This window comes from Capricornis sumatraensis, chromosome 15 (assembly GCF_032405125.1).
Source record: "Capricornis sumatraensis isolate serow.1 chromosome 15, serow.2, whole genome shotgun sequence".
NCBI lineage: Eukaryota > Metazoa > Chordata > Mammalia > Artiodactyla > Bovidae > Capricornis > Capricornis sumatraensis.
Genome location: NC_091083.1, coordinates 43,590,306 through 43,606,747, shown reverse-complemented (window position 1 = coordinate 43,606,747; position 16,442 = coordinate 43,590,306). Strand labels below are relative to the sequence as shown.

General features: G+C 42.5%; 1 protein-coding gene across 1 annotated transcript in view; it reads right to left on the bottom strand.

The window, feature by feature from the left end:
* KIZ (kizuna centrosomal protein) overlaps positions 1-16,442 on the bottom strand; it is an 87,882-nt gene that overhangs the window by 23,455 nt on the left and 47,985 nt on the right. The window contains exons 8-10 of the mRNA XM_068987594.1: positions 10,884-11,034; positions 1,170-1,335; positions 246-305 (exon numbers count right to left, since the gene is read on the bottom strand). Coding sequence (XP_068843695.1) covers positions 246-305; positions 1,170-1,335; positions 10,884-11,034 — 377 coding nt within the window. The remainder of the gene's footprint in view (positions 1-245; positions 306-1,169; positions 1,336-10,883; positions 11,035-16,442) is intronic.

Here is a 16,442-nt window from a genome sequence, read left to right as displayed (position 1 = left end):
GCTCATGGGGGTGGGACGCTCGCAAGTATAAATGTGCAACAATTCTGAAGGACTCAGCAGACCTGAGTATTTTCCACCTCCGTTTGTATTAACCTAAGCTCACCACACTCTCAGGTTGGAGCTCCTGCTCCAGCACATGGTCACTGAATCTGCCTGCTCTTGGAGGATTCCACAAACACTAACCTAAACTGTTCTGGTTACTGAAGAAAGTAGAATCCCACGTCCTCAGGCAGCCGTGAACTTACCTGTGATGGGCATGCTCGCTGCCACACTTTCTTCTGTGCTCTCTTCTCTGCTCTTGTCTTCTAAAAATGGAACAAGTGATAATAACAATGTATTTCAAGGTTATACTGATGGACTGGCCTTTGTTTGGTTTTTTAGTTGCCATTCCTTTTAACTGCACTGCTCCTTACCTTCTCTTTTTGGTTAGTTTGTTTCTTGTCTGAAATACACTGTACCTAGAAGAAAGCCTATTCAAAAGCTAAGGTGTCTCTACTCTGCTTTCATAAAAATAGTTTAGCCTGACATCGATCATATTTGGGTGGGGCTTGCTTAAAAACGTGGGCCTCAGGTCTAGCACATGGACTTCTGACCTCATCCCGGGCAGCTCACGTCCCGGACAGCTGACAGTGGTTTCCTGGCACATCTTACCAGTAACACTAAAATAATCACCATTTCTAGAGACTAAAAATTGGTAATAAAATTTGGGGGGGGGGTCATAAACTCATTGATTCTTAATCATTTGTTTAGACTTGTATAAGGCTGTATTATAATTTAAAAGAATATTATGAGTAAATTCTATTAAGTGATATAAAAAACTTCACAGTACTTCATGGAATTCATTTTAATGGAATCATCTCCATCTTTGCGGGATGATCAAAAAAGTACCTACTGTCAGCTGTTAATTCTGTTAATAATTCATAGCTTTATAAAAACTAATTTTATTGGAAATTCAGCAGAGCTGAAGACCTACAATTATGTTTCCCATTCTTCTCAGACTTCAGGTGTTTTCCTGAAGTGGAAGGTGGTATAAAACGAGTAATGTATCACGCATGCTGAATCACAGGCATTGCTTAGCAGCTTTATTTTATGGGCACACTTTGAGAAAGAGGGGGGCACACTGATTCTGAATGCAGCTCTGCTACGGACAAACCCTTAACAATAGCTACCTTGTTCCACTGTAGTAACGCCTTTGGGCCACAGAATGGGTTTTTCATTCCTTATTCCACTTTCGTCACTAGGAGTAGATGGTAAGCTGCAAGATGACTTGCTGCTGTGAACAGCCGACCTGTTGTCATGCTCTTCTGCGAGATCTTTTTTCAATAACGTGGTTGGCTATAGGGTTTAAAAGAAAGCACAAAAAATTAAACTGTGGTCACACTCCGCTTGGTCTCAGAGATCAGCCTTCAAATATTATTTTACATCAAGCTTTACTTGAGATTTGTCGCCTGACATTTAACCTACATGAAAATGTCTTCAAGATAAAGTAACACTAGGCTATTTTCCAGCATAATTTAATTCTTCACGATAATTTACACTCACCAGGAGATGTTTTCTGTGGACTGTAGTGTGGTGTCTTTTTACTTGGGAAGGATGTGTGTGAGTCGTGACTAACTCTGTTAAACCCAGGTGGTACATCCCAGATCCATTCTCTCATGGCCTGAATTCTGTCTTTCAGGCATGTGAGACAGAGTTGGTTTGGATTGAGGAGATTTGGAAAAATGTGACCTTACAGTATTCTCATTCTTCAAATGACCCCCAAACTTTCCCCAAAAGGAGGATTGTGGAAGGACTTGGGGGCTGAGGAGGGTACACTGAAGCAAAGAGAGACCTGACCTCTCTGGAAACGATAACCTTCAGTCAAGGATATGGACACTGTACTTTGCCACCAAGTTGGCCAAGGAGCTCAGGAAACTCAGCGGCCACACAGCCTGTCTGCTTCCTCCAGGCACGGAACGGGCTTACCTGTGTCACCCCAAGTGTCCCGGGCAGGGAGGTGGGTAGAGATCTGATCACAGCCAATGTGAGACGTAGAGAAAATGTGGCAATTTATAGGATAGGTTAACACCTGTGACACTTCACGTCTGGGTCAGCATTCCCTCAAGAATTAAAAATACACTGGTGACCAGAGCTGAACAACCAACACAATGTCACCGTCTGGCTGCCAAGGCACGTGTCTCTCTCTCCTCCGTTTGGAGTGGAAGACTGCTTAGCAGTGCCGGCCTCTCCCTGGGACATGATGGCAGCAGTAAACCTACTGTGTGGGGAATGGACCTGAGGCCCTGCAAGTGGACGTCAAGGGGGAGCTGGGCACAGTCTCTCCGGCCATCTTCTATCCAATCGCCAAGTGGTAACAATGTTAGTGTCAGGTGAACACAGAGGAAGATTCTACTCTTTGCTTGTCATCGTGAAAGGATATGAAGCTTTGACAGGGAGAATCACTGAGGCGGAACCTCAACGACTGCCTGGTGAGTTTGGCCAAGGCCACTGTTATCGGCCTGGACATCCCAGCAAGGTGCTTGCCTTTGGCTTTCCCCTCATTTTGAGATCTCCACCCATCCTGATCTAATTGAATCTGTTCCTGTAGAGAGCAGGAGCCTCCTCTGTGCACCCAATAATCTTGGCTATATGGAAAGCATTTCAGAAGATGAACGAAAAGAATTGGCCTAGTCTCTGTAGTTAAAGCTCTAATTTCCTTTTCCTGATATTAAAAATAATCCAAACATTCTGACAGGGCCTCAAATATGTATTTCTTATTTGTATTATCATGAGACTTACCTGGTGGCTCAGACGGTAAAGCATCTGCCTACAATGCAGGAGACCTGGGTTCAATCCCTGGGTTGGGAAGATCCCCTGGAGAAGGAAATGGCAACCCACTCCAGTACTCTTGACTGGAAGATCCCATGGACAGAGGAGCCTGGTAGGTTACAGTCCACGGAGTCGTAAAGAGTCAGACACGACTGAGCGACTTCACCTAGAGCACCTTTGTATTATCTCATACAATAGCTATAAGTGATAATTTCTTAGCGTGACTTCACAATAGCCACTGTCTGAACCCATGGTTTAAGAATAAAGTTGTTAGAACCCTGTTGAGGGTTCCTACACTTTCTACTGTGCAATGTGCAAACAGAGGAGACTGTCCTGGATGGTCAGTGACTCAGACAACTTAACTTCTCACTAGTCCCTGGTGATGACACATAAGCTATCTGTTTTACACGTCCCTTTCCTACAAGAACTTCTTCTGCTTCAACTGGGTTCCACCTGGGCTTCAAAAGAACACAGACTAAAGTATTACAGCTACAAACATCTTTCTAACAACCCCTTGTAAGCTTGGTGAGAGGACCACCAATGCCATCATCTCTACCTGGAGCCCTTTTAAAAATTTTTACCCTGGTAAGTGTTGGGCACTCTACAGGTTTCATTTATTTTGTATATTTTATCCCATTTTTGTTACTACTTAATACTCATATCTGGGATTTCTCTTAGCTTTTTGATAAGAACATTTAAAGATAATTCTAGAGGTAACTCTTCAGAGATAACTACTTTATATCTATATGGTTTTGATGGATGGTCAAATCACAGCATGAGAATGGTTGATCTGACTCTGCTGGACCATGAGGCCAACAGAGAGGGCAGATCTGCCCAGTGGGTCATCCGCAGAGGAATTCACAAGATAAGTCCCTCACAGGGATGGAATCATTACAAGTTGGGACAGAAACAAAAGTCAGCCTCAGCTAAGGATGGGTCAGAAGGTCCATTCAAAGATCAGTCAAAAACAACTTATGCAGAATCAGGAAGAACACCTGTGATACCTACTCAAGATGTTTGCAGATCTTTGAAAGGGTGCATTTCTCAGAAGGCCCCAGATGGAAGGAGTTTGCAGAGTGACGCTGACAACATGCACCCACACCCACAAAGGAACCAAAGCCCAGATGAGACTGAGCAAGCTGCCATGCATGTGCCACCTGGGACTGAAGAGCTCTGTAAAGCGGGACCTTCTATCTGAAAAATTCACCAAAGATGGACCTTTTGATGGTGCTTATGAATGGCCCGTGCTTGGGTTCCATCTGATCCATTAAGCAATAAAGGCTTTTTCTCCTCTCATACATTTGGAGCCAGTCTGGGACAGTGAGGAGGAGTGGGGTGGGGGGCTGGAGACTGTCTCATGGTTTTCAGCACTCTGCAGCCTAAGTCAATACCAACAAACTAGCTCCACACTGTTCTAACTGTCCCAGGAGCCAGGAGAAAGCACTTAGAAATTCAATACCAAAGTATACACTATCTGCAGGATGAGTGAGGAAGACATCTCCATATTTTAGATCTCATGGAACATAAACCATCCTATGAATTACATTCAGCAGGACACCTAGAGTTAATTGCCTCAATTTCTCTAGGATTTTCTCAAAGTTCAGTTTAAATGCAGATCTTTCTAAGTCTAAAACCCTAAGAGTCACCTAGGCTAACTCTAAATTTATATCTCCAAACTCAGCAATTGTGATATTCAAATGCAGAAATTGATAAATGAAGATATTAATGGAAGAGGCTTGTATCCAAACACCATTAAGAAAAGTGAAAGATGAAAATGAAACTGCTCAAACTATTATAGCAAACAGCAAAAATTTATATAGGGAGTTCTCAAAAGTCAGTAAGAAAAAATATGACTAACCTGATAGAAAAATGAACAAAGAATGTGAACTGGCAAATTATAAAAGAAGAAATACAAAAGGCTAATAAATAGGGAGGGGAAAGAGTTTGATCTCAGTTGTAATATAAAGGTCAATTCAGTTCAGTCGCTCAGTTGTGTCCAACTCTTTGTGACCTCATGGACTACAGCACGCCAGGCCTCCCTGTCCATTGCCAACTCCCAGAGTTTACTCAAACTCATGTCCATTGAGTCAGTGATGCCATCCAACTATGTCATCCCCATCTCCTCCCACCATCAATCTTTCCCAGCATCAGGGTCTTTTCTAAGGAGTCAGTTCTTTGCATCAGGTAAGCAAAGTATTGGAGTTTCAGCTTCAGCATCAGTCCTTCCAATGAATATTCAGGACTGATTTCCTTTAGGATGGACTGGTTGGATCTCCTTGCAGTCCAAGGGACTCTCAAGAGTCTTCTCCAATACCCCAGTTCAAAAGCATCAATTCTTTGGCACTCAGCTTTCTTGGTCCAACTCTCACATCCATACATGACTACGGGAAAAACCACAGCTTGACTAGATGGACCTGTGTTGGCAAAGTAATGTGTCTGCTTTTTAATATGCTGTCTAGGTTGGTCATAGCTTTTCTTTCAAGGAGCAAGTGTCCTTTAACTTCAAGGCTGCAGTCACCATCTGCAGTGATTTTGGAGCCCCCCAAAATAAAATTTGTCACTGTGTCCACTGTTTCCCCATCTATTTGCTATGAAGAAATAGGACCAGATGCCATGATCTTAGTTTTCTGAATGTTGAGTTTTAAGCCAACTTTTCTACTCTCCTCTTTCACTTTCATCAACAAATTGATGAAAGATCACTAAAGAGTGATGAGCTCTTTAGTTTCTCTTTGCTTTCTGCCATACAGGTGGTGTCATCTGTATTTCTGAGGTTATTGATATTTCTCCTGGCAATCTTGATGCCAGCTTGTGCTTTATCCAGTCCAACATTTCTCATGATGTACTATGCATATAAGTTAAATAAGCAGGGTGACAATATACAGCCTTGATAGACTCCTTTCCCAGTTTGGAACCAGTCTGTTGTTCCATGTCCAGCTCTAATTGTTGCTTCTTGACCTGCATACAGCTTTCTCAGGAGGCAGGTAAGGTGGTCTGGTATACCAGTCTCTTGAAGAATTTCCCACAGTTTGTTGTGATCCACACAAAGGCTTTGGCATAGTCAATAAAGCAGAAATAGATGTTTTTCTGGAACTCTCTTGCTTTTTCAATGATCCGACGGATGTTACTAATTGGATCTCTGATTCCTCTGCCTTGTCTAAATCCAGCTTGAACACCTGGAAGCTCATGGTTTAAGTACTGTTGAAGCCTGGTTTGGAGAATTTTGAGCATTACTTTGCTAGTGTGTGAGATGAGTGCAATTGTGTGATAGTTTGAGCATTCTTTGGCATTGCCTTTCTTTGGGATTGGGATGAAAACTGACCTTTTCCTGTCCTGTGGCCACTGCTGAGTTTTCCAAATTTGCTGGCATATTGAGTGCAGCACTTTCACAGCATCATCTTTCAGGATTTGAAATAGCTCCACTAGCTTTGTTCATAGTAATGCATCCTAAGGCCCACTTGACTTTACATTCCAGGATGTCTGGCTTTAGGTTGGTGATCACACCATTGTGATTATCTGGGTCGTGAAGATCTTTTTTGTACAGTTCTTTTGTGTATTCTTGCCACGTCTTCTTAGTATCTTCTGCTTCTGTTAGGTCCATACTATTTCTGTCCTTTATTGTGCTCATCTTTGCATGAAAAGTTCCCTTGGCATCTCTAATTTTCTTGAAGAGATCTCTAGTCTTTCCCATTCTATTGTTTTCCTCTATTTCTTTGGATTGATTGCTGAGGATGGCTTTCTTATCTCTCCTTGCTATTCTTTGGAACTCTGCATTCAAATGGGTATATCTTTCCTTTTCTCCTTTGCCTTTTGCTTCTTATTTTCATAGCTATTTGTAAGGCATCCTCAGACAACCATTTTGCCTTTTTGCATTTCTTTTTCTTGGGGATGGCATTGATCACTGCCTCTTGTACAACGTCATGAACCTCCGTTCATGGTTCTTTAGGCACTCTGCCTATAAGATCTAATCCCTTGAATCTATCTGTCACTGTATTTGTGTCAAATGAACACACACAAAAATTGGCTATCATCTGCACTTATAAATTTGGTGTCCAAAAAAGGTGGATGGTATCGGGTTTCATAAACAGTGCAGAGAACTGATATTTTCATCCATTCCTGGTAAGAGATGACCCTGCCAGGGTGAGTTCTGGCAGTGCAGAGCAGAAGCCTGGGAGATGCACAGACCCCCTGACCTAAGAGATCTACATCTAGGAACTCATTCTCAGGAAACAGCATGAGAAGTAAAAAAATGAGCTCTCAAATATTCTTTGAAACTTTTTCACTAGAGAAGAAATTAAAAACAATTTAAAATGTTCAACACCAGGAGCCTGGTTAAAGAGACAGTGGAAGGGCCACACAGGGGTCTCTGTGCAACTGTCAGAAAGGATGGAGAGCATGTGATGGTGTGAAAGGAGGTTTCCTCTGTGACATGGTGTGGGGGGCAGGTCACGGAGGCCATCCACACACACAGCACAACCCATGTTTGTCAATATATTAAAGACCACACATCTCAGTGTCAACAAAGTTCTATAAGAGATCTGGGTAACAGGCAGTTGTCTTGTCTTCTTTCTGTTTACCTTAATATTTCAAGTTTGTTTTTTTCCTGCTATGTTTTTTAGAAAAAGAAAATATATGTTAGCTCTACAAGAATACAGTTTCTGCAATGGGTGGTACAGAGATAAAATGAATGTGAAAACACTTAATAAGATAAAAACCCTTCATATGGAAATCAGTGTTATTAATGCAGATACAGAAGAGCAAGAGAATGAAAAACCAGGGATGTTGACAGCATGGCTGTTCCCCTCATACACAGATTTAACTGACCCTTCCTCAAGAACCTTGCACACCAGAAGTAATCGTTCAGTGTCCAAACGGAAGTACAAGTGTCATCACTGAAGCTGTATGTGGGTTATAGGAGAGGAAGAAGACGGTATCAAAGTAGCAATGAGAAGAAAGGGCAAGTATTCACAAGAGCCAGTGAACGAGCAGTCAAGAGAGGAGGATGGCATCCCAGGTCACCATTTAGGGAGGGGGCAGGGACTCCCGAGGCTGATTCCACCTGCTCTGTGAATGACACCGGTGGGCTGGGCTGCTTTGCCTGTGGACGCTTCCCTGGGTGGAAGCAGGCACCACTTAGGAGAAAAGCAGTATTAAGGCACTTGGTATTTTAATGAAGCACCCAGCTCATTTTTTTTTTCCACATAGAGTAATTACAGATTTTCCTGATTTAAAAGCATGCAGCTCAATTATGTAATTGCCTAATAGGTTATGCGGGTGCTGTGGATCTTATCTGGTCTCAGAGGGACATAATCCGAGTTTTGGCAGCTTTAATGATGTATTTACTCAGGAGACGGGATTGACTCCAGCTGACGGCGAGGGACCCACAGGTAAACATCATTTACATGTGGCTGTTTAATTAGCCATTTACCCAAGAGATCAAAGTAAATATTTCTCAGCTTCATTAGACTCTAATCAAGTGATTTCTACTAGAGCTTTCTTAAATTTTGAAAACCTCTTACTTTAAAATTTTTTATCTACAGAGAAATATTTAACCGGATTATTTACTAAATATATATACGGTCAATAAAGGACAACAAGTCAAAGACACTTGACTGTGCTGATTTGTAACTCTAATGGTCCTAGAGCCCAGAAAAGCATTCTGTCCTCACATCTGCCAGGCTTGTCCTGCCCATGTCACTTGGGTGGGCGAGTCTTTAGGGCTGTGTGAGTCTTTAGAGCTGTGCTTTTTTTCAGTCACAACCTATTTAGAAACTGCCTGCTTGCTTCTATTTATAAGGATGGGTTTTGTCATTTATTTATTGGTAATTTTTATGGTTGTCACTAGATGGTGATTTAAAAAGGAACAAAATACCTACTAGGGCAGGTAGAAGGTTATTTGACTAATGAGCTATCAATTGGGCACCCCTCTTCCTATTAATTATGGAGTTATTATTTGAAAAATTATGGGTGAACTGGTTGTCTGGAACTTGGAATATGTTTTCTAATATAAACACCACCTTAAAAAAAAAAGACAAGGAGATGGTAAATGGCAATACTGTAGACCAATGCTTATTTTGCCCTTGATGTGACTGAGATATGGTGTATCTGCAGTGAGTATGAATGGAGAACAATGTCGTTACAAAACAGAAGTAAATACAATGGATAATAAAACCTGAAAACAAAATCCTTATTAGGATCTACATTTATCAATAGATACGAAAAAGAATCTAAAAAGCAATGGTTCTGTTCTTCCTAAAGAACACAGTTCTTTCTTCAAGAACATTTACACGGACAATGCCATACCACAAACAAGACAAAACTGAGGGTTAGTTACTGAGTCACATGCAGCGCAGTAAAATGAAAATGTGTTCAGGAAGGATGTGCACAAGGTTACCTTTGAAAAGGGCAGGATCTGTGAGGGGCGCCCAGGGGCTGTATCTCTACCTGCAATAATCCACTCCAGAAGGAGAATGGGGAGAAAGGAGACGAGCAGGGAGAGAAGAGCAAGGGTAGGAGCAGGGGCAGGAGCAGAGGAGAGAGGGGCGGGTGAAGGGGTGGGGAACTGCCGAGTGCAGGGGTAACACACATGCAGACGAGGGTCGGTGGCTTCACTGCGCTGCTCCATGTGTGTATGTGTGAAATGCTTAAAGTCCTTCTACTCTTCTAATTAGAGGGCTGAGGGAGGGGGTGTTGGGCAGGGCTGAAGGTGCTCTGAAAGGCTGGAGGGCAATACAGAAGCTCTGGACAGGGCTGCAAAACAGGCTGTGGCTTTGGGACAGAGGGGCAAGGACCACTTCCAGAGAGGGCTCCTATGGAATCCTGAACTTTGTGCATAATCAAATAAAGAAGTATTAAAGCCAGAAAACGCTATGTTATATAGAGTTAAGCATGTGTAAGGGTGAAAACACATACTTGGAGGGAATTCCCTGGTGGCCCAATGTTTGGGACTCCATGCTCTCACTGCCTTGGGCCTGAACTGGATCTCTGGTTAGGGATAAGATCCACTAGCCAGATGGGCCGCTCTGGACCTGAGTTTCCGCCCTCCAGCCCCACCCACTGCACCTCCCTGGGAACTAGCTCCATGACTCTGGCCCAGCATGACCCGCTCTACCTGCGCAAGTGCTCAGTCCACTCCCGACTGTCCCGCTGAACCATGGCTGGGTGCATCCTTGGCTGTCCCCCTCCCAGTCAGGAGGACATACCATAACTAAAATGATTAGTTATGACATGATTTAGTCAGGGACTAAATTCCCTGAGGCCCTCTTGCAGCCTGGCTCAAGGGGCTCTGCGGCTTCCCAAACTCTGCTGAACCCATGAACACCTCTCTTGAGCTGGGCCAGACCCTGTACAACTTCTGGTCCCTGTCCCCAGGTGTAGTCTGCTCCTCAGCCGCGACAAAGGCTCCGTTTCCTGAGAAAGTGTGCAGTTTCTGAACCTGTTCTTTGACCCCTAAGTCCGTCATCCACCCCCTCAGAGCCTGCTGAAATCCTGCCTGGCTTTTCAGGGTTACCTTCGCATGCCCCTCGGCTCCCTCAGTCATCAGGTCTGCCCTCCCTGCTTCTCCAGATGCCTGGCTCCCCTTCTGGAGGGTCTAAGCCCTCTGCCATGTTCCTACTGCAGACACCCACTCTGCCATCCCCCAGAGGAGGGGCCACATGGGATTTCTCTCTCTCCCCCATAGATCTGGGCTGCCACCTAATCCACAGAAGCGGACAAATACATATTTGCTGAGTTGACAAAAATGACCACACAGTATGTTTAAAGGATGATGCAGAGAAAGAAAACCAGAATTCTCCAAGAGGCTTCTAAGCTCCCTCGATAAATGTTGGCGTAGGTATGTTTAATTAGGTTACCTCTAGGCCCTGAGTTAACTAACCTTATGTAAGAAAGGACCTGAAATGCCTACACAAAACACTATGCAAAAGGTTTGAGATCAAAGTTCATCCGATCAACCACAAAAGCTCACTTTACATTTACATTTTTCAAATATGTTAATCATCGTTAAGGATGTTAACTATTTTCTCAAATGACTAACTTGTACAATTTGAAACTTATTTTAAAGAATAAAAAGTATTAACCTTTGTCCTCTGGTCCAGTTTACTGACCAGAAAAACTTCAGACAGCTTCGCTACTTCCTCTTCTTGGACAGAAGTATTATGTCCTTTCAGGGTGGCAATATGTTGACCCGATCGTGTCCTTAATAAGCCTGAGGCTGGTGCTTGTTCAAACCTATGAAACACAATTAGGAGTCCCATTAGACATGTGCAATGCTGGGTGACTTATGAGTCTCCTATATTGTTAAAGGTCCCCACAATCATGATAGCAGAAGACAGTTTACACAGAAGTCTGGAACCTGATATAATCTGGGATAAGGGAATTTCCAGAGTTCAGGTTTCTTTTTGGGGGTTAACTTTCATTTTATTTTAGTTATGATATCATTGATAGATCAGCATTCTCAACTCTGTCTGCACCCTGGGACCACCCGGGGGGTTTTGCATCATCTAGGTACTTCACACCACTGCTTCAGAGTTCAGGAAAACTAGTCTGGTGGGGGGGAACCCAGCAAATTGAGACTTTCTTTAAGACTCTCAGAGCAATTCTGACGTGTGGCCACTGTTTCTAACTAGTGCAGAGGTGGTCAGGCTCCTCTTAAATGTAAAGCAAAACAACAGTTCGTAGCTCCACCTCAATTAGTTTATTCTTATTATACTCTTGCAGTGCATTCAATATTTTTTTTAATAAGTTACTATTAGGAAAAAGTCCAACGTAAGCCTATATTGCTGCCTATAATATAGTATTTAGATACTAAACAGAAGAAAAAAATGTGCTATATTTCAGGCCGGAGGCAGGAAACACATCAGATGAGCCTGGAGCACCTTGTCCCAGGAAGTGAAGAAGCTCTCGGACCCTGAGTTGTGTGAACAGGTCTCAGGGGTTGTGCTGAAGAGGCACCCACTGGCCAAAGACGAGATAGTGTGAGAGCCAAAAGAACAATGATTAATATGGACTGGAACGTGGTGCATGTATAAAAATACATGAGTTCATTTAAAAGATAAATAATAAAAAACCTTTGGATTCACCCTGGAAAAGGAAGGAAATCTTTGTCACAGACTACAACATAGATGTACTACAACATGACATTCTACTCCATTATATAAGCCAGTCACAAAAAAGCAGTATGATTCCACTTACATAAGATGCCGAGAACAGTCAAATTCAGAGGCAGAGTAGAGTGGTGGCTGCCAGGGGCTAGGGGAAGGAGGACTGGGGACTTGTTTAATGGGGACAGAGCTCCAGTTCTGTAAGATGACAAAGCTCTAGAGATCTGATGCACAAAAATGTGAATGTACTTAATGCTACTGAACTGTACACTTAAAATGGTTAAGGTGGTAAATGTTATGTTTATGTGTGTTTTTACCACCAAAGTATCAACAAACCAACCTTTGGACACTACTAGAGAAATAATTTGTTATTCTGGAAACTGATTAAAGAAAGGGATGGAGTCAAGCATTTATCCTGCCTCTGTGGTCAACAACAAAAAACACAAATTAAAAAAAAAATCAGAGTTACCAAGTAGTTGATGGGAAAAGTGTTTTCAATTAATAGATGCAAAGAAAGGGCTGCATTAGAAAAGTCACTGTTTTCGAAGTCCAAATTAATGAATGCACCTAGGAAATGATCATAATGTTGAGGAAACTGCATAATGGAAGCTTTGAATCAGAGGCACCCGTATGCCAGTGCTCAAGTCCTCAGCCCAGTCCTGGGAGCACATACGAAGGGACGAGCAGTCACGTGCCGCCTGAGGAGGTGAAGTAAGAAGGACCAGCGCTGCCTGTGATGGCGTTCTGCCAGAATAAGCTGCCTGGAATATAATTCTGGATCCCGATCCAACCAGCAGTTTATAGTTTACATTTGGATCCTGATTCAAAGACTGCAAATGTAGACAGACTGCTTTTCAGAAAACCAAAGCAAACTGACAAGGACTAGGTAACAAAGAATTTTCTTAAGTGGTCAAGTATTAAATACTTGTATGTTAGAGATGTATTTGTGAGAGGAAAAAATGTTGTCTGTTTTAAACTAATGAAGAAAAAGTGTGGGTGAGGGAGAGATAAAACAAGACTAGCAAAATGTTGACCACTGTGGGTCTGAGAGAGGGTACGTGGGGCTTCATTATATTCACGCCTACTTCTGTAGATGTTTAAACATGTCAAAGTGAAAGTCAAGTTGCTCAGTCATGTCCAGCCCTTTGCTACCCCATGGACTGTAGCCTATCAGGCTTCTCCATCCATGGGATTTTCCAGGTAAGAGTACCGGAGTGGGTTGCCATTTCCTTCTCCAAAACATGTCAAAGTATATACTAAAAATCTGCGTACTAATATGTGTAACTTACTTGGAAATGCATAAAAATAACAGATTGGAATTGATGGATGGATGGATGGAAAATAGATTTGGGAGTGTAATAAAATGTCAATGGTAGAAGCTGGATTGTAGGTATGTTGGCATTACAGTTTTTCTCACTTTTCTGGACGTTTGGAAATTTTCATAATAAAATGGGGAAAAAGTCTAGGTGTAATTCAGAACCTTTAAAAAGAAATCTTAATTATTATAAGATTTGGCCTGACCTAACCCTTGCTTTTCCCCAAGACTTGAATAAAGTGGGATGCATCACTGGAATCCTTGAACTTATTTAAAAACTTCCCCAGATGATTCCAAGGTTCCTGGCTGGTCTGGTAGGAAGCCCCTTGAGCAACTTGTCTCTCCTGGTGACATCTAGGCCCCACCAACGTCATAAAGCTTCCAAGTCCTCTGTTCTGTTCTATGTCAATGAGTTACCCTTTGCATTTGCATCTGGGTTTACAGTGATTTCCCTCCTAGGAAAATGCACACACGGGCCATTGTCAAATTCTAGTCTAGTCAGCAGGTATATTTCTCATAATGAGTAAAATCAATTGTTTCTATCTAGAAAGCATATTTAGTTAGGTTGAATTCAACTTGAAAACAAGTTTAATGAGGATGAGTTAGTTGGGATGCACTGACTTATCAGACACCAGCCTCTGGTGACTGAGACACATGGTTTCTGCAGAAGCAAAGCCAAGGGCAAGACCCTGGTTACTAACACCTCTTCCAACTGTAACCATCCTTTGCGTCCTGGCATGAAAGCACTAGCTGAGGTTTTCTGTAATTATTACACTTGCTTCATAAAAGGAGAAAACCCACAGGCTCAAGAAGCAAATGAACTTCTGGAGGAGAAACAGCATCAGAATCTGTGACTTCTGAGTGGCTAAGCCAACACCTGGCAACCAGGAGGTTTGGGCCATGGTGGACCCTGCATGGAGTCCTGCCCCTGGTTCTACACAAACAGACAGAATTAGAACATCTACAGAGCAGTTCAGAGGACTTAAAGGAGTTTTTTCCTCTTTTGTCCACTTCACTTTGCAAAGTTTCTAGTATCAACATCACATAGAAAAAAAAAAAAAACCAAAGCATGATGTCAGCTCAATTATATACTCCTCTAATTAAAAATAGATTTTAAAGTCTATAATTAATTTCATATACTTATAATGGTTTCCAATGAGGAAACTGCAATTTAAGCAAAGGTACCAGCATTTCCTAACTATAACTGATTTACAACAGATGGGTAATCTGACCAAAGTTTTAAATGCAGACAAAATAATAAATATCTTAAATTTTATTCTGAACATAAGCAGAATAAAATAGATTCTACATACTATACTCCAAATCCTATAAACCTGACAATTTTTCAGCATTAGTTTGAAAGCACAATGGGGCGAATGTATCTGAAAGGAGCAACGGACAGAGACAATTAATTGCACCTGGAAAAGACATAAAATCATGGGTAGTTTCATTACAGTTTCTGTAGAAGACGAAGTGATTAAATAATCACTTTTATGTTAAAATATATTTTCCAGGAGGAAATAAAGAACAATTTTTTTAAATCAACTGCCTCAAATGACATGCATCATATTTTGAAAACTCATAATTGTCTAAAATAACAACTTGCTAGTAACAGTAAGCCTTTCACATGAAGGTCTTAGAACATTTAATCCCAGGTATAACAAAAATCAGTAATAACAATAATAATGATGATAGGAATGGTTTTGTCCTTTTTTCTTTGAAGAGGCTTCTTTTTGTGATAGAGAATTCAGAAATCTATCTTTCCAATCTATGCTGTGGACCAGGTGTCCCATTTTCTGGATGGAACGGAAGCAAAGAGACGGATGTTGCTTGCCGAGGTTTGGTCAGGGGCACAAGCAGGGCCATGGCCACACAAAACACGGCTCTATTTACAGGCTTTCAGGAGCCCATATGATGTTAGAGTCTTCCCATTCTGCCCAGTTGACATCAATGTCACTAGCAATTGAGAAACAGAAGTAGATGATTCTCGTCAAATCTGTGTTTCTGGAAGGACCAGCTGACAGCTTCGGTCTAAGGGCTCTCCCTGGCAGATAGGAGTACCCCATATAGGGAAATGCCTAGCAATACCTTGCCTGTAATGCAGAAGACCTGGGTTCAATCCCTGGGTTGCGAAGATCCCCTGGAGGAGAGCATGGCAACCCACTCCAGTATTCCTGCCTGGAGAATTCCATGGACAGAGGAGCCTGGTGGGCTACAGTCCATGCGGTCGCAAAGAGCTGGACACGACTGAGTGACTAAGCACAGCACTAGGAATACCTCCTGGGCACTGAGGGCACAGGAGGTGGTGAACATGCGGAGGGCAGGGGAGCGTGATGCCGGGATTAAGACCTGTTAGGAAGGACTGGCAGCTAAGACCTGACTGCCTGTCTCTCAAAGGTCAGGTAGACACCTGGGGCTTTTTCTGAGGCAGAGGCAGAGAGGGAGGCAGTGGCAATCAGTGTGCAAGGAACAGCATCCTCAGTCATGACACGGGGTAATTCTGATTATAACAGACCACAACAGTGACTTCAGGAACCATTCCTGACTTCTTTATCTGGCTTTAAAAAATGACTGTGGCAGAGACACAGTTCCGAAGGCTCCAGATATTAATTTTAAAATTTGTGTTGGTCATAAAGAAAGATCATTTCTTCTTGGAAGGCTGATTTATACATAACTGTAGATCAATAGTCATGGAAAACACAACCTCTCATAATGGGAACGGACGCTCTATTTATGCATGTTGAGAAACTGTAACAAACGCAGGCTGAGTCGATGGAGATGGCATATCTTATCACCATGCCACAGTCTGGCAGCCCAGGTTAAGAGAGTCACATGATGAATCACCTAGTCTAACAACTCAGTCCACAGAGAGAATTATAAATGCGTATATGCCTTCATGCAACATACCACCACTGTGGTTTATGCCAAACAGTATATCAACAGACACAGAAGACGGTGAGAAAGAAGTGGGGGGTCCAGCTGAAGAGCCTTACTGCATACAATCACCAAATGGCCAGAGAGACTCCTCCCTAGCCAGCTTCTCCTACCCTTGTAAAGGGCATTTTAAGACTGTCTTTATCTTCACTTCGCATGATAAAAAACATGAAAGAGGATTTCCATGCATCACCCTTCACTGCTGTAAGCTGGAAAGCTACTGACCAGGACAGGCAAGTCCCACATTCTCTGTAGTGTGGAGATCACAGCAAGATTCAGAAGCAGAT